We start from the raw sequence: 20095 nt of genomic DNA, 5'->3' as shown, positions 1-20095 counted from the left end.
CTTTGACATTGTAAACATTTATAAATGTTTATTTTAAACAATAAGACTAACATTGTAATTTGTATACTTGTTTTGTATTCTCTTTTGTTTGTTTACTTTACCTTTGTCTACAAATTGTAAAAATTTTTGACAATAAAGGCAAAAAAAATATTTATATTAATTAAAGTCTTCCTTTTTTAGGTTACCTGGATAGAGAACAACAAGACGAATACCTCCTCAAAGTATCCGCAGTTGATGGAGCATGGAGATCAGAAACAGCCATGACCATCACTATCCAGGATCAGAACGACAACGCTCCAGAATTTGAGCATTCCTACTATAGTTTCAACTTTCCAGAGCTCCAGAGGGATGTGGTGTTCGTTGGACAGGTCATAGCTACAGACAGGGATAAGCAAGGGCCTAATTCAGTGATCAGCTACTCGTTGCAACAGCCTTCTGATTTGTTTACTGTGGATCCAGCTTCGGGGGAGATTTTCAGCAAACAGAGCATCAGGTAATACCATATTATGTGACATTAAGATATTATGATTATACTAGCGTGTACCCGCGACTTTGTTCGCGTCAAATTAATCATTTGTAATGGTGATGATAAAGCAAAGCAAGAATTTCTATTAACATACAAACTGGATAAGATTTTCTCATATTTATGCCAGCATGATAAAAAACAATATGTGCGATATTATTATATAACTTGGTAATATTTGAGGGGTAGTTTCATCTCGTTAGAATTTGACTTTCGAAAAATCCGTTTGCCAAAATTAAGGTTTTTTCGTCAAGCAGTTTAAGCATCAGAATCGTGGTTAATCAATTACCCAACTTTTTGGAACACCCTGTATGATTTTTTAAAAAATTTCAAAATATGTAAAAAAACAAAATAAATTATAATAATAACTAATCTTAAAATCCTCTAGCACACTATTGGCAACTATTTCAATCATTGTTGGTTGCACCGTACAAAACCAGACTATGTATTAACATTAAACTTTATCACGTTTAGATACAAATACACCCAGATGGAATCTTCTCCAGAAAACACCTACTCCTTAACAATCCTGGCTACTGATAATGGTAAACCTCCCATGTCTTCTGAATGCATGGTGACCATCAACGTGGTAGACGCAAACAACAACGCTCCCAAATTCGAACAGCAGGAATACCTGTCACCGGTTCCTGAAGATGCTTTCCCTGGACAACAGCTGGTTAAAGTCGTGGCTAAAGATGAGTTCGATGCTGGAGTCAATGCTGAAATTGAGTACAATATTTCTGGAGGCAATAGTTCCAGTTATTTTGTTATTGATAAGGACAGTGGATGGATATCTTTGAGGGAAAAAGTAAGTGTTATTTTAATCTACCTCCAGAGAAAATTATTAAAAACTTTAACAACAGAATTTTACGAATCTTTTGCAACATTTTTTTATAAAAAGAGGTAAACAAGTTTTTATTACTTGACTTAGCTATTATTCTGATTAATTGGGGATACACATACCTCTTTGCATGTCATTTGAACATTCAAAAATGTTATTCCACTTCTCTCTACAATTCCCTCTTTCACAATGTACCGTTTGTGTCCGGAAAGGGTTCATAGTTTCACAGTTGTCGATTTTCGAAAGAAATCAGTACATGTATATTATTTCGTATATTTTTCATTTTATTGATTCTATGGAATGCACTGTTCATTAAAATGTTGTACCCTATGTTATAGGGCTTGTTTCTCTATACAATTTCCTGTTTCACAATGTACCTTTTGTGTCCGGGAAGGATTCATAGTTTCATAGTTGTCGATTTTCGAAAGAAAGCAGTACATGTATATTATTTTTTATATTTTTCATTTTATTGATTCTATGGAAAACACTGTTCATTAAAATGTTGTACCCTATGTTATAGGGCTTGTTTCTCTCTACAATTTCCTGTTTCACAATGTGCCTTTTGTGTCCGGGAAGGGCTCATAGTTTCATAGTTGTCGATTTTCGAAAGAAATCAGTACATGTATATTATTTCGTATATTTTTCATTTTATTGATTTTATGGAAAGCACTGTTCATTAAAATGTTCTATCCTACGTTATTGGACTTGTTTCTCTCTACAATTTCCTGTTTCACAATGTACCGTTTGTGTCCGGGAAGGGTTCATAGTTTCATAGTTGTCGATTTTCGAAAGAAATCAGTACATCTTTATTATTTCGTATATTTTTCATTTATTATTGATTTTATGGAAAGCACTGTTCATTAAAATGTTGTACCCTATGTTATAGGGCTTGTTTCTCTCTACAATTTCCTGTCTCACAATGTACCCTTTGTGTCGGGGAAGGGATCATAGTTTTATAGTCGTCGATTTTCGAAAGAAATCAGTACATGTATATTATTTCGTAGTTTCGACCTCCAAAGTGAGAATACTGAAAGGAATCTTTCGATTCTGATTCTGATTCAGCATTTATGTCACTCAGCGAAGTAGAAGAATAATTTTATTATATCTTATCCTTAGCTCAGAATGTTCTATGTTTTTAATAGATGTTTATTCTATAGTTTTAAGTTTTAATCATATAACTATAGGAATAATTTTGGTTTAAATTAAAAAAGAAGAAAAAAGACTCAAAGTTTCATACGTTTATAATAATTATGTGATAAAATAAAAACTAAATTATGTGATACGTGTTTCGCTCATACGAGTATCATAAGACCTAACAGGAAAGAACCTAAATAAATAATAAATAAAAACTTACACAAATACAATTAAAATCACGCCACATTCGCGAAACACAAAATTAAAGTAACAATAATGGAATTTGTAGGGAAAATTTTGTACCAAATTATTAGTTGTCAACATTGACAACGACACCATAGTTGGCGCGTCGACAATTGAATTGGCGTGACATTTTCGAGACAATTGTCGAGACTCAAATTTACTACCACTTTTCTTCTTCCAGGTACACGATGTTGGAGTTATTTACACCCTCCGTATTCAAGCCATCGACAAAGGCATCCCACCTCAAATGGACGAATGTACTGTCACCATAATAGTGACAGGAGAAAACAAGTTCTCTCCAGTCTTCGACGCCTTGAGCTACCAAGTTATAGTACCCGAAAACGAACCTCTTGGTTCAACCATTCTGATAGTAAACGCCTCAGACAGAGACAATGGTCCAAACGGTATGATCCGTTTCGATATATCTGCAGGAAACGAAAGAAAAGACTTTAGTATTGACCGAGTAACTGGAGCAGTCACAATCCTACAACCTCTAGACTACGATAGTATCCAAGCATATCATTTAAACATTACAGCAAAGGACTTAGGGTTCAAACCCAAGAAAGCTACAGCTATGTTGGCGATAATTTTGACAGACATAAACGACAACAGCCCTACGTTCAACCAATCTTACTACGATGCATACCTGTCAGAAAACAAACCTCCTGATACCTTAGTTTACCAAGTTATCGCAACAGACATAGACTCACCAAAGAACGCTATAATCCTGTACTCGATAACTGAAGGTCCTGATAAAGATTTCTTTAACATCGATCAAAAATCCGGAAAAATTACATCAAAATACTCATTTGATTACGAAGAGAAGACTTTGTATGTCCTCAACGTCATGGCAGCCAATCCAGACTCCAGTATGTTCGGTCAAACTGAAGTTCGTGTCCATATAACCGGGGTTAATGAGTACTACCCTAAGTTTGTTAGATCTGGGTTCCATTTCGATGTTTCCGAATCGACTGAGATTGGTACGAAGATCGGTACAGTGCAGGCAACAGATCAGGATTCTGGAGATGACGGAAAAGTATATTATCTTCTAGTTGGATCAAGTAATGACAGAGGTTTTAGTATTAACAGCGAGACAGGTGCAATAAGTGTATCAAGGAATTTAGATAGAGAAACTCAGAGTAGGATTTTGCTCACTGTGATGGCCAAAAACGCCGGAGGTATCAGAGGAAATGATACTGATGAGGCTCATGTAATTATAACAGTTCAAGATGGTAATGATCCTCCTGAGTTTGTACAGAACTTATATGAAGCTGAGATATCTGAAGCTGCAGCTATTGGTAGTAAAATAACCACAGTAAAGGCCGTGGATAAAGATGTAAGATACCAGAACAACCAGTTTAGTTACTCGATAATTGGTGGAAATATTGATCAAACCTTTAAGGTAGATCCTCAGACAGGAGACATACAAACAACAAGGGAGTTAGACAGGGAAACAATAGCAATGTATTCTTTAACTATGGGAGCTATTGACACAGGTTTACCACCACAAACTGGCACTACTACAGTCAAAGTTAACATACTTGATGTGAATGATAACGGTCCAATATTTGATCCTCCTCAAGTTGTCGGAAGAGTTCTAGAAAACGAGCCAGCCTTTACCAAGATCATGACCTTAAGTGCTAAAGACCCAGATCTACCTCCAAACGGTGCTCCATTCACTTACAAACTTGTTGGAGGAAAACATAAAGAATACGTGAAGATAGACAAACATACCGGAGTTGTCGTAACAACCAGAAGCATAGACAGAGAGATTACTCCAGAACTAAACATCGTTGTTGAAGTTGAAGACAGTGGAACTCCAAAAATGAAAAGCCAACATTCAGTCACCGTCATAGTTTTGGATGAAAACGACTCCGATTCAACGCCCCGTTCAGTTCACGTTGTTGTCTATACATTCAACAGCGAATTCCCAGTTGGCAACATCGCAAACGTCCATCCGAACGATCCAGACCTCACTGGAGACTACCGTTGCAAAATTATCCAGAAATCTGCAGCGTCAAACATTTTATCTATACCGTACGCTTGTGACTTGCACGCTTCCAGAGCTACACCAGGTCTAGGGCATTCTCTTTCTGTATCTGGACACGATGGCAAGCATAAAGCTGTTGTATCTACAGTTACGGTAGAGTTTATTCCTTTCGATAATGCTACAGTCGAAAATTCAGTTACCCTCTTGGTTAGAAACTTATCGGCTGCAAATTTCTTAACCCACAACTATGCAGGGTTTTTGGAAACTATCAAAAACGTTCTTGGAAGGGAGGAGACATTAATTTTGTACAGTCTGTATGAAGGAGAACAAGGTTTGGAGATAACAATGGCTGTGAAACAGGGAACAGTATACAAAAGTAAATTTTACACTAAAGAAAAACTTCAGAAGAAAGTTCTGTCTAGTTTGTTCCAAACAGACAATATTTTTATCGGGTACAGTCCTTGTAGTGACGATACCTGTGAAAATGGAGGTATATGCACGGAATACCTTACTGTAAAACGCTCAACCAGAATCACAGACAGTCAAAATTTGATCTATACATCACCCTTAGTCGTCCACGAGTACAACTGTCAATGTGCTGAAGGTTTTACCGGAACTACATGCAACAAACGTCAAGATCCTTGTTTACCAAACCCTTGCAAGAACAACGGTCAATGCAGGAGACAAGGGTTCAATTATCAATGCGTTTGTCCTCACAGTAAGGATGGAAAGAACTGTGAGATGGAAAGAGGTGATGTTTGTTCGGAAAATCCTTGTCAGAATGGTGGTACCTGCAAAGAAAGTCCTGATGGTTCCAGTTTCTTCTGTTTATGTCGGTCAGGATACAGAGGAAATCAGTGTGAAGCACTGGCAGATTCTTGTAGGCCCAATCCATGTCTACATGGAGGTCTTTGTGTCAATTTGAAACCTGGATACAAATGCAGTTGTACCGAAGGTCGATACGGAAGACATTGCGAGAAATCAACCTTTGGATTCCTCGAACTGTCTTATATGACGTTCCCATCTCTGGATGCCACTACAAACGATATTTCCTTTATATTCGCCACTACAAAGAAGGATTCACTGCTAGTTTATAACTATGGCGTTCAGACTTTGGGTAGGAGTGATTTCGTGGCTATCGAGCTTGTGAAGGGGCGGGTAGTGTTCAGTTTTGGAGGGGCTCGAACTGCGATAACCTCCATCAGTGCCATGGCGAAGACTAGCGATAATTTGGCTGATGGAAATTGGTACAAGATCACGGCGACGAGGAATGGGAAGGTTATTTCTTTGAACGTGGGAAGTTGTAATGATAATGGAGATGTGTGTGAAGATTGCAGGCCCACTGATAGTAATTGTTATACAGAAAATAGTGGAGATACTGGGTAAGTAGAAGTATTAACTTTTAAATATATTTATAATTTTTGGAATTTTATTCTAAAGTAATCGCAAAAAAAATTCCGATGCGCGCTTTGAATAAGAAGACTAAGGAAGGAGCATATCAAAAATCTTAGGTACACCGCGAAGGGCCTCAAATATGGCCGACTTAAATTCCGGTTTATCAGTGTCGTTCTAATTTTATTTAAAAAATGTAAAACTATGATGTAGGGTAGACGTGGGGTAGACTCAATAATTTGTTGTTTTATTTTACGTTGTGAATAAATGTTGGTAGTTATTAAAATTGTTATAAAAATATATAGTTCTAATAAGTTATAATAAGTATTAATTAACAAACATCCGATACGCTACTGAAGCAGGTAAGTCAAATTAACGTATCTAAATTCTTTGACATCTAATCTTTGACAAGTAATAAATAAAAGCTAAAATGCAAGAAAAATATATAATTTAGTTAATTTAAGTGAATTTCATAAATGATCGGTTTACTACACGTATGTATATTATATAGTCACTTACTAGCGAAAAGTTGTTCCATTATTTCTCTCAATTTTTCCCGAGATCTACCGCACGCTACACAACCAACTATTTTAGAGTCTTTTTCGATAAATCGCGATAGTGTCACTGTTAATTTAAGTTCTGCCACAATTTCCATCTAGATTTACTACCTTTATACAACTACCAGTAGTAGAATAAATAATAAATAACATAAAATAAGCTCCGTAAAGACTGACAAATCCACAAAATTTCAAATCAAATTCAAATGTGTCAAATGAATCGCCAAACAGAACTGTCAAGGATCCCCACCCTAGAGTGCTTTTATGGTGCTTTTTCCGCCCACCATGCATGAATACATGGATAGCATTATGCTCCTTCCTTAGTCTTCTTATTCAAAGGATGCGCGTGATCAATTTTGCGTGACAAGCGATGGCGCCAGCGCTGCCAGATTGTGATGGATTTATGAGATGAATCTTAATGTAAAATTGGGAAACAATATTATTTATTATATTTTTTAAGGGTTTTTACGTTTTATTTTTAATTTAATAAGGCAGCAGCTACTCGCTGCAAATCGAAATAAGTAGAAATAACTTTGAAAGTGGTATAATAATATAATGCTTACCAATCAAACTTACTTCTCTGACTGTAGTCAAGGGTAATAAAAGACTTATATTATTACGTTTTCGTTCAAAATAGTTTTTCAGGAAAGCTACAAAGCTCCTTGCTCCGAATGTTTAAATGCTTCGGCATATTTTCAACACACAATTTCAAGGAATGCAATACAAAAACTCGAAAATTTAGTTTTTAAAAGAACTGTTTGTGCTTAAAAGTACAATTTAAAAAAAAAAGACTATGAAAATCGGCAAAAAAAAACGAGAATTACTCTCAAAGATTTAACAACAAGACATTATACAAAATAATGACTGACATTATGATAATAATTGTCAAATAATAAACGACAACGTTGATGATCGCGGCGCAATGTGACTGACCAACATGGCAATTGTAAAAATCACTTTAAACTAATTTTTGCGGCTTTAATCTAAATAAAATATCTGTTACAATCATTCGCTCTATAAAGTAAAATGAAGAGCTACTCGGTATCTTAAATTATACGAGCCCTAACAACTATATGTTGGAACAAGGCCTTTTTGCAATAAAAGTAGTATTTTTTTTTTAAAACGACTGAATTTATTTTGTTTATTATTCTAAATTCAAATATTACAATATGATCTAGACAATTTTACTATATTTTTATAACTTTGCAGACAAATCACTTTTGATAATAGCTTATTTTGCCAAAATCAAGCCAAATTTGCTGACAACTATATATTGGGACAACACAACAAGAAATTTGTTTAATACGGAGTTACATCACCTTTCGCCTTAACAACTGCCTGAACTCTTAATGGCATTGTATTTACCAAAGATTGGCACATTTGAGGAGAAAAATTATCCCAAATTTCCTGCAGTTTTGTCCGCAAATCAAAAATTGTTCGTTGAAGGTGGTTTCTTAAATATTGCTTCATCTTAAGCCACACAGTTTCTATAACATTGAGGTCCGGACTACTTGTAGGATCGGATAGAACTTTTATATTATTATTACCGAACCAATTTTTAGTTGATTTTGCTAAATGGCACGATGTTCCATCTTGTTGGAAAATATAGTCTTCGTTTGGAAACAATTCTTGAGCACTAGGCAAAAGTGAGGTCTCAAGTATATATTGATATTTTTGGGCGTTAACAGTGCCACCTATAAAATTTAATTTGCCCAAACCTCTTGCTGACATGCAATCCCAAACCATAATCCTCTTAGGAAATTTAACAACCCTCTTTAAGCAATCTTTATGAAAGGCTTCTGTTTTATTTCGAATTATTCGTTTTCGATGATCTCCAACACAAACATCAAATTTAGACTCATCGCTAAATATGACCTTATTCCAATCATTTTGTGTTCACGATAATTTAGATTTTGCCCAATTGTAACGATTTTTCTTTTGAATTTCTGTCAGTAGCGGTTTTTCTTTGGCCTAAATAAGAATTTGTATCAATAATCTGCAGGTAATTGATTATCCACACAAAATAAAGTTTACCTTGTAAAACCCCAGACCTCATTTATGGATAGATTTTCGGCAACATTCTCTTGATATATTTAAACCAGTTACAGTATTCCATTTAACTGTTACTTCGCGAAGAGTACTTCTCGCAGACTTGCAAACTTTTACTAAATTTCGTAAATCTCTCTGAGATACAACTTTTGGCCTTCCCGAACTTTTACCTCTAACGTCTACATTGGCAGATTCGCCGTATTTTTTTTATTATATTAAAGACCGTGGTTTGGTTTTTGGAATAATACTTTCGAATTGTTTTTCCCGTACTGTATTGACGAATGATAATAATATATAATAATAATGATTTGTAACTTTTCCACGGATCATTACATTGAATTAAATAATTAACAAAATTGAACATTAAAAAAATTAAAATTACTTACAGTAAATCTCACTACTCAAAGTTTCGAGTCACTTACAGGCTGTCAATGCTGAAGTAAACAGTTTGCGACATTTGTGACATTTATAGCAAAGCCGCCTATGATGATATTAATTATTTAAAAATACTTGTCCCAACATTTAGTTGTCAGCAAATTTGTCCTTTTATGAACAAAATCCGCTACTGTAAATATGGATTGATTTACAAATTCATAAAAATATTGTCAAGTTGTTTAGGATATATGGCTATTTTTATATTTAAAAAATTAAACATATATTTTTCAGTCATTTTGAAAAACCAGGGCAATAATTCCAAAATATGACCTTGTCCCAACATATAGTTGTTAGGGCTCGTACAACAAATTTAAACATTTTTGCTTTAATGCCAATTTCGATATGATTGATGACGTACATTGGGAAATGTTTTGCGATTACCGTATAATTACTATGAAAAAGTTAACCCAAGTTGGATTTTCTTCATTGAATGATCTTTATTTCCAGAACACTGAACTTCAACAACCAGCCTCTTCTGATAGGCGGTCTGAACAGTCCAGATCCAGTTCTGGAAAGGCCAGGACAAATTCACTCCGACGATTTCGTAGGTTGTGTTCACAGCGTCTCCATCAATGGTCGTCAGTTAAACCTCAGCAGTCCCATTCAATCAGAAGGCATCGAAAACAAATGCACCAGAAGTTCATCCTGCAGCAAAACTGGAACATCTTATGACCCTTGTGGAGGTATTTCTTCTTATTTTCAGCATAGTATTAAATATTTATTCTATTTCTTTCGGAAACTATTTCTACTCAAACGGAAACCAATTTGTCAGTGGCAAAAAAGAGAAATACATAAATGCAGTGAGCATACGCGCACCATTTCTTACAACATTTAGGAGTTCTTTTGTTCTGCGTTTTGATGTTCCTGTCTTCCTGTGTTTGTTCCTATTTCCCAGTAAGTTGGGTAGTTTCTTACAATAAAAAATCGTCAATTCGTTGCTTCAATCAGAAAATATGTTTTTCGTTTTCCCGGTATATTCCTGCTCTACCAGCAGAGGCACACAGGTTTCAATAGCATTCAGGGTGGTCCGAACTGTATTCCGGAAACTTTGGCAGCATATTCTACAGATAAAAATACCTAAAACAGTTCGTATAAATGTATGTCCTAAATTGCTTAGTTTCGGAGATGTACTCAGGGTGTAGAAGTTTCATTTTTATTTCGATTTTTTCCAAATAATTTCTGAAGTAAGGTCAATATTTAGATGAAAATTGGTGTCCGGAAGTTTATTAACAAGAGAAATTTGATTTTGATGTCAATATGACTCCTATTTGTAGGGGGCATCACCTACATGTGCTTTAACTGTTTTGAAGAGTAATAACTTCTCGTCCCTACCTGTATAAAAGTACTGAGTGAAAAAATGTACATTTCCGTAAATTTTTACTTAAAAAATGTCCCTTGCTAAAAGTCACTACGTTATCAAGATATTTAGAATGGAAATAGTCAATACATGTCATTATTGACAAAAAATAAACATGTTGAGTAGATAGTTATTCAACTGAAATGATAAGTTTAGAAACTTTTTATTGTTTTAAAGTAATCATAAATTTTTCTTCGAAAAAATGATGATAAAGCAGTTTCTGTTGAACTTTTGACAAAAAATTATGTCAAATTTATGAGATCAGTCTAATAACTATTTAGTCAACATGTTTAATTCATGTCAATGATGACAGGTATTGAAAATTTCGATACCAAATATTTCGAGAACCATTACTCGCTATTTTTTATGTAAAAAACGTCGTAAAAGTATATTTTTTTACTCAGTAGTTTTATACAGGTACGGACAGAAAGTTATTACTCCTCAAACGAGTTAAAATATATGTAGGTGGCGCCCTCTGCAAGTAGGGGTTATATTGACATCAAAATGAAATTTCTCATGTCAGAGAAATCCTAGACACCAGTTTTTGTAGTTCAGAAATTATTTGGAAAAAATCGAAATTGAAATAAAACTTCTACACCCTGTATCTCCGAAACTAAGCATTTTAGGACATACATTTATACGACCATTTTTACTTATTTTTATCTGCAGAATATGCTGCGGAAGTTTCCGGAATACAGTTCAAAGCACCCTGTATTACTCAGCTTTGAAAATTGTGGTGTGGTTTATCCAGTACTATGGAGGAGATATACCTACTGAAACCTTTAGCATTTTTTGTCAGTTTTATTTGTTTTATTAGTAAAAATACACTAACAAGCTGGTTTCCGTTGGGATTCATCAGTGTGATATTTAAAGATAATTCTTTTATTTTGTAGATGCTGAATTTTTTTTTTTATTCTGTTTTTTTTAATAGGTTTTGGTATATGCGTTGATAGATGGAAACACAACATCTGCAACTGTGGCAACAACCTCCTAGCACCCAATTGCCAGAATGCTTTATCCCCAGTTACCTTAAGCGATGGAGGTTTCATAGAATACTCCATAACCAAGAAACATAAAAGAATGCAACTCCTTGACAATATCTACCTAGGAACGACCCTCTGGGACAAAAGAAGAAGCATCCGATCAACCACACCCTTAAAACCATTCTCAGCTCCGGACAAGAGCATCAGTATACTATTCCGAACAGCAAAACTGAACGGAATACTCTTTTATGCCACTTCAAACAAGCATTACACCTCAGTGGAACTGATCAATGGCCAAATAGTTTACAGCAGCAAAACATCAACTGTTGTGAACATGACTGATTCACATCGTACAGTAACGGACGGTCTCTGGCATAACCTCACACTTCACATGAAGTCCAGAAGCCACCAAGTGCTTTTGGACAACAACCGATTGGGTGAAGAGTTGGATTCGGCAGGAGTCCATGATTTTCTGGACCCGTATTTGACTTATCTGTCCATTGGAGGTGTCCAACGAGGATTTTACTATGTCAATAACAGTTTTCCCGAGTATTTTGAAGGATGCCTGTCAAATTTTACTGTGAATAGGGAGATACAGCCTTTTAACGGGTCAGGATCGATCTTTTCTGAAGCTTTTATGAAAGGAAAGGTTCTACAAGGTTGCAGTGGACTTTTGGGTAAGTAAAAGTAACTGAACGTATGTTATATCTGTGATTATTTTTTAAATTATTACGAATTTTGTTCCGCCATATTGTTTTTATAAAAGAATAATTATGTTACAGTGAAAGTCAGAAATTCAGTGATTGTTAACACTCACTAGGAAATGCTAGTAATTACGCATTGGACCAGTAAAATTGTATTTTAAAGATATTTATCGACTTTTCTTAGTAATTTTTAACATTCACTATAGTGAAAGTAACATTATATTTACTAAAAGTTGCCAGTAAAAGTTATTCTATTGTACAGGACGAGTGTGGAGAGGAAGAATGTTGGTGGAAGTTAGAACAAATAGAATATTGGATCACCTCAATATTCAAGCTGATCCACGTATTATCTTAAAATTATTTACTTTTTTAGTATATTTATTAAAAATGATAGAAAATAACGATATAACCTTCTAAATATTAAATGGGAAAACATAGTAAAACAAAAAAAAACATTCATAAACATAAGATTACTTATCGGTACAAGGTTTTTTAATAAAGTTCTTCATCGTGGACAAAATAAAATTATGCCGGAATTTTCTTCAATGGGAGTTATTCGTTTTTTCAAACCCTTCAAGCATATTAAAACGTTTATAGTCACTAGGTTCCTTAATATCTTTTTTCTTGCACGCCTAACTTTTACTATGACTTCATTATATTAAAAAAAATGAAAAACAAGCACTGTTTCATTCTTGCGTTTACCTTAATTTTTCACAGAAAATTTCTTCCGTAGGGAAAATACTGCACACCACTGTTTACAACGATAACAAAACAATTATACATAACTAAAATACCAAAAACGCAGTGAATTTACGCCAGATGTCTGTCAACGTTGCCAACGTTTAGCCCAATTTAATGTTATCCTTATATTGCCTATTATTCAACTTATCCTTATTTATCCATATATTTTACAACATGTGGCAACCGTGCTAATTGATTCTTTCAAACTCACTGCTGTCGTCCAGGGAATGCTAGCAGTCACTGGTAAAAATCAAAAATAGCTGTTGAACTTTTACTGCCGTAGTCTAGCAAATCAGTGAATGTGAGCTTTTACTAGTAATTGTTAACAGTCACTGATTTCCGACGTTTACTGTAACAGTTAATTATATATCAAGGGAATTATAAGGATCTTAATTGAATAAATTGCTAAAAATATCTGTTAAAAGTGAATCCATTCACCAAAAGGAATAAAAAAAATATCTTCAGTGTTTTTTCTCTATTTCAGGTGTTGGATCTGCAACAATCCAAGATCCACTCAGCATCGGCATAACCTTAGTCATAGTCTTTTTCGTAGTCCTCTTAGTGGCCATATTAGTCTCGTTCGTAGTCTTCAGACTGAGAAAACAGTACAAAGAAAAGTCGGGTAGTCCGAATAGTTCCAATGGCATTCACTCCAAACAAAATGGAGGTCCAAATTTGGGAAGTGGAGGTATGAACTCCGTGAATGATGGTGTTTTGAACCGGAGCATACACGGGATGGAGAATTCGATGAGTTACCATACTGAAGGGGGGATGTGATAAGGGATCGGAGGACACAGTTTGGTTGGACCTGAATTGTTACCAAAGAAATTCAAAGATAGAGATATTGCGCAAGGTAATATGTTCAATCCACATTTAAAAAAAGTGTATTTAGTCTTAAATAAGTGCAAACATTTTCAGGGCTGGTAGATCTTGATAAAAGTAAAATATTTTCTCTTTACCGTGTTTCAAATAAGTCCAAAATAACCGAGTTATTTTAATTTGAAAATTTAATTTGACAAAAAAATATTTTTTGCTGAAATTTTAAAAAGCACTAGTTTTTTAAACGGTTTTCATCTTCTAAATTCAATCTACTATAGTAAACGCCACGAATGTTTGGGAGTGATTCATCGCTTGATGAAGTTAGAATCGACACGCGCGTTATCATTTTTACATTAAAAACGTAAATTTTTACCGCAGACGTAGGTTTTTAAAGGCCCGATCTAATCATCTGCCTGCGCTCCTCCTACTTATTCTAAAATGTTAGCGTGATTGACAAAGACGATACTATATCGCGTTTCTTTGATTGATTCGTTTGCGTCAAGTCCATTGGTGTGCTTGCAGTGCGACCAATGGGGCGATCCATTTTATATTTATAACCAAATATATGTTTTGACAAGACTTTGAGAGTTAAAACCATAAATAATAAATAAAAGTGTCAAGTCAATGTTAAATTAGGTAGCGTGGCTGCCTGGGTAACTAATTTTAGATATGGCGGCGGACATTGACATGACATAGACATGACAATTTCAATTTTATAAATTTATTTCCGTTCCGGTTTTAATGGCGGGCTGTTCAGGAGGTTTAAATGAGGGTTAATATACTTTTTACTCTTTCTAGTAGTAAATAATATAATTACTCAAAAATATTTATTTGGAATTTAATGTAAATATGCAAATCAACACAATTAAGGCTACAATCAATAAACTACTGTATCAATATCAAATATTTAAATAATATCAAGAATGCTGTGTTAAAGCAGATAGTAAATAACAATGCATTGACTTACAGAAACTTGAGAAGATAAATAAATGTTTTCACAGCAGCTTCACGGACATTAATAACTGGAAGCAGGAAAAAGGCAGCCGGAACCCACACACGAAGCCTGGAATCAAAAAATATGTAAGAAATAAATATAGGTACATAAGACTTTTGTGAATTAAATCAAACAGGACTTGAATGTAAAATAAAATGAATAAAAATATAATACATATACATCTAATACACTCATTTATTTTAAAATGATATCTACATACATAGATTTATAGCATTATTGCTATGAAAATACATAATAGGTACCTATGTAATATGTAATTACGCATATCTGTTCATCTTGTAGAAAATTAATGTAGGCTAATAATGCTGTGTCACATAATTTACCTTATAACTTATTTCAGTTGCTCAAAATCACCGATCAGTCTTTAAAGTAGAATGCAGGAAAAATCCTTGGCAAAAGAATCTCCCAAGATCCTTGGGTTTAAAGCTAAAAATAAAACAGTTAATATGTATTTTTACATATAATATGGCCCATACCTACTACTGAAACATCAATTTCATCATTTCTTCATGTAATTAATATCATATATACTTTATTAAAGTGTTAACAAGGAACTTTATATCAAAAAACATCTTTGTACTTATAAATTTCAGCCAGAAATATCAGAAACAAACTTCCAATCAGAGCTTGGCAAAAATTAAATGGCGCCCGACCTTGCCAGAGGCCTCGGGGCGGCATTTTACACAGACAAAGACAAAGAACAGGACGCCGACGTGCATAAAAATGTTCCGTAGCAGAAATTGACAGAAATCATATAGAAATATTCAGATTTTTGTCTAGGACAGTCTAGAAGGCCATGCTTTCTGCCTGGGTAGAACCGCGCCACAACTGTTTCCAATTTTCCGGTTTACTGTCACCCCCCTGGTTAAAACAACAAATTACAACAGATTATATATTGATTATTATATGACTTGAAACACCACGGCACTGGAATTAAGTTTTATGTGACCTTGAACAGATTAGCTCACATGGTAGCGACCGATGAATCACTCCCAAACATTCGTGGCTTTAACTTTATCTATGTTGCCAAATATTTTCAAGATACTATGGTTTTTAACTAAAATTTTTTAAAAATTTAATTTTTTTTTCGAAAATTTCCAAATTTTAATTTTCCTTTTCGCGGAAAAAAACCTTACCGACGTGTTTTTTGGGTCGAAATATACCACCCCCAAAAATATTTGCACTTATTTAAGACTCACCCTGTATATCTGGCTCATTCAAACTTTATTGAATAGTCTTTTATTTTTTCATGGTAAAATTTATTGAAGGATGAACAAAAATCAATTATTTGTATTTTGAAAAGTACCTACAATATGATCGAAAAACAAATGGCGTCAGCGATGGCTATGAAATGAAGATCGCTGTCATTTTATATGTAAAATTGTATGGGAAATGTCATCGATGCTCGATTCCAAGCTAACTGGACGCTGTTTTTTTTACAATCCTACGGTATTATTACTAATTGACTAATTAAATCCATTCCTAATAATGAATATTGGATGGGAATGATCTTAAAATGGGAATAAAAGAAATGATGGGCAATTAAATATACAGGGTAGTCCATTAGTGCGAGGAAGTTCAATATCGTTATTGTTGATAAAGATATGAAAAAAATATATAAATATTGCTTGGTTTATAAAGGTGAATATCCTAAAATTATTGTGCTGCATACAGGGTGTCCTAAATAAAAAAATAAAAAAAATAAAATAATAAGGTTATCTTAAATAAAACCCCTATTTTTCTGTACAGAATTGGGTACAGCACAATTGGTCTTTAAGTATATCTGAAAAATAGTAAAAAACATGGGAGTAAATTTAACTTTATTAATAATTATCTATAACTTCCTATACCCTAAAAATATCAGAATAAATCCTTGAGGTAAAACACACATTATCTCATTCAGGGTATTTTTTATGGCGTTGCCAACATTACAATATTTATAAAGCAATATTCAATTTTTTTTAAATACAACACCATGTATATTATTTTTATTTTAGATTCAGAATTAAGAAATGAACTTTTATAGTATTTATAAAATTTTAACGGTTTTGCGTAGATATTTGCGATTTATACAGGGTGATTTTTAAATAAGTGCAAATATTTTTCGGGGCTGGGCTGGTAGATCTCGATATAAGAAACATATGTATATTCTCTTTGCCGTTTGTCAAATAAATCCAAAATAACCAATTTATTCAAGTTTCAAAATTAAAAAAATATATTTATTCTCAAAAAATTTTGAGAGCCACCTGATTTTTTTCTGTATTTGCATCTCTTTTAGTGCCGTAACCATAGGGTAAATTCATAACCATGGTAATATCAGAAATAAAGAAATTATACCATGGTTATACCAAATTTGTGGTGAACAGGCTGTTCTAAAAAGTTTTCTAAAATATACAGGAAAATTTAAAAGAAAATGCACGATTTTTAACATCTTTTTTGCGGAAAAAAAACTCATAGATCTGTTCGTGGGGTCGAAATCCTAGATCGAGGTCCTAAAATATTTTCACTTATTTTAAGACGCACCCTGTATAAGAGTCATATTATGTATGTCTCTTATTCAATAGTAAAATATAAGACAAAAAATCATGAGGTAGCTATGAAAAAAAATGACTGTTTAGAGAGGCATATGTGAAAAATCTTTGTAGGAGATACTTAAATATAATAATAAAATTAACCTTCTCAAGGTGGTGAATTGCCCCGTCCACAACGTCCCGACATCATCGAACGCGAAGTCGTCACCAAATCACCTCCAATGCGCGACGAGTACCACCCTCCACTACCTCCCTCGTCCAACCACACCCACGACCACGTGTCCAACGACCTGAACTTGGAGAACGCCGAGCACTACAACATCGACACCTCCAGCAGCTTTGCACCTTCCGATGTTGACATCGTCTACCATTACAAGGCGTTCAGGGAAGGGGGAGGTGTGCGGAAATACAAGGCTACACCTCCTAATGTGACAGGGTACCATCATAAACATGGAGGTGTGAATCCGCAGGCCCAGCATCGGCATTCGCCGCATCATCCCACAGGGTAAGTTCACATTCGTTAATACTTAGTCATTTACCAAAGAGTAGATAAGACAAGAGACGACTGTTCGCGCGGTACCTTTCGTGTTTGAGTGGTGGGGAGAGTGACATCGTCTCGCTTGTCCCCCTTTTAAATTTTAATGTACCACGACTTTATAAACGACCCTGTATACTTAAAAATAATATATTATTAAAAAATGCCTTGTATAGCTTATAAATAGTTATAGTACTGTATGGGTAAAGAAATAAATGAGAAACGAAAACAAAAAAATGAGGTTTTCTAAATATTATATAAAATAAATTAATTAGAAAAACAATACTTTGGCGGGGAATAGCAATGAAATAGCAATATGTTTGCTAAAATATCGTTTGGTACAAGATAAAGTGACCAAAACGCTCGATTGTAAGAAGTGTTTTATTTACGTGTATTTATTTACATATGGACTTGAAAAATTGTAGATATATACAAGAACAGACAATAGATTTATAAGGTAGCGGTGATTCTCCCCTCCATTCTACAACTCTCACAAATGTGGAGTTAATTACAAAAAAAAAAATAGTTTTTTTTTTTTTTTTTTTTTTTCTTTATAAATATATTACAGGGAGCTTCTAACCAATAGTCTTCGAATCTATGGAGTTACATTTAGTTTAAAGCATAAAGAGAGTTTAGCAGTATACGTTTTCTATAAAAATACTTTCCAGGATCCTTTGGCAAAGAGTGAAATATTATATGTTTGTCGAAGAATAAAACCTATTTTTGCAGTCTTTATATTGCCACCACGTTGTTGCACCGATCTCGCTGCTTTTCAATCTACTGACGTGTCCTGTTAGTGGACTCCATGATTAACATATTAAAAAATAATAATAGCGCAACGAATAAACGGATACTGAATATTACACTCTTAACAAAGCTCTCAAACACGATAATGATATCGAAAACTCGTGAAACACACTTTAAAAAGCAAAAATGCAAGAAAAACATTTTTTTATTTGAAGATTTTTTTATGTTTAAGCCTGATTAGAACAGCTGATTAGCGTCCAAACGGAATCTATGGTTAGAATAAATAAAATATCGCCGTTGTCCAAGATTTTAATCGTTTATCTTTGAAAATCGAATCCAACTTAGTCGTTGCTGTTTCTTTAATATTAACAGTACATTACGAAAAAAGAACCTAAACCAAACCTAAACTAAAAAACTTTACATTTCCGTATTAACATACGTTACTTATATTCTTCTTATATTATTAATTTAATTTTCAGAAAATCTTGTTTATTTTTCAAAGAAATATACTTGGCAACAGAGAAAATGGGACTTGATGGGACCTTTAAATTTTAAATATAACTCTGCGTCTCTCTCGCGAAATTCGACTTCTTTGTTCACTGTCGTCTCTTGTCTTATCTACTCTTTGGTTATTACTTAGTTTATATACATCATTTGGCTGATGAATCTAACCAGTGTAAAAGAAAGTGTTTTGGTGTATTGTGGTAAACATAGTATTAATTTTGGTAGAATTCTTGAATAAGAAGACTAAGGAAGGAGCATATCAAAATCTTAGTACAACCGCGATGGGCCTCAAATATGGCCGACTTAAATTCCGGGTTTATCAGTGTCGTTCTTAAGATTTTATTCTAAAAAATGTAAACTAATGATATAGGGTAGACGTGGGGTAGACTCAATAATTTCTTGTTTTATTTATTTTTTTTTTTTTTTTTTTTTTTTTTTTTTTTTTTTTTTTTAAAAATATAATAATTCTATATAAAAATAGATAAAGTTATAATAATATTTCTTTAACACAAACACCGAATACTCTACTGAAACAGGTAAGTCATATTCACGTATCTAAATTCCTTTGACATCTAATCTTTGACAAAGTAATAAATAAAAGCTAAAATGCAAGAAAAATATATATTTTAGTTAATTTAAGTAATCATAAAATGAATCGGTTTTACTACATGCGTATGTAATATTAATAAGTAACTACTAGCGAAAAGTTGTTCCATTATTCACTCAATTTTTGCCGAGATCTACCGCACGCTACCCAACCAACTATTTAGAGTCTTTTTCGATAAATCGCGATAGTGGTCACCTGTTAATGTTAAGATCTGCCCAAATTCCATTAATTTTAGTTTACTACCTTTATAACAACTATCACTAGTAGAATAATAATAAATAACATAAAATAAGCAAAACTGACAAATCCACAAAGACTTTCAAAATCAAAATTCAAAGTGTAACAAAATGGAAATCGTCAAACAGAACTGTCAAGGATCCCCACCCTA

The 20095-nt window shown here is 33.8% G+C and overlaps 1 protein-coding gene across 1 annotated transcript in view; it reads left to right on the top strand.

The window, feature by feature from the left end:
* LOC115881555 (cadherin-related tumor suppressor) overlaps positions 1-20095 on the top strand; it is a 136867-nt gene that overhangs the window by 99662 nt on the left and 17110 nt on the right. Inside the window, 7 exon segments of the mRNA XM_030899097.1 lie at positions 181-493; positions 998-1331; positions 2923-6113; positions 9612-9847; positions 11453-12181; positions 13434-13802; positions 17468-17819. Coding sequence (XP_030754957.1) covers positions 181-493; positions 998-1331; positions 2923-6113; positions 9612-9847; positions 11453-12181; positions 13434-13802; positions 17468-17819 — 5524 coding nt within the window.

Source organism: Sitophilus oryzae, unplaced genomic scaffold, assembly GCF_002938485.1.
Source record: "Sitophilus oryzae breed Bouriz unplaced genomic scaffold, Soryzae_2.0 scaffold_1111_pilon_pilon, whole genome shotgun sequence".
Classification (NCBI taxonomy): Eukaryota; Metazoa; Arthropoda; class Insecta; order Coleoptera; family Curculionidae; genus Sitophilus; species Sitophilus oryzae.
This window is presented reverse-complemented; position numbering and strand designations above follow the sequence as displayed.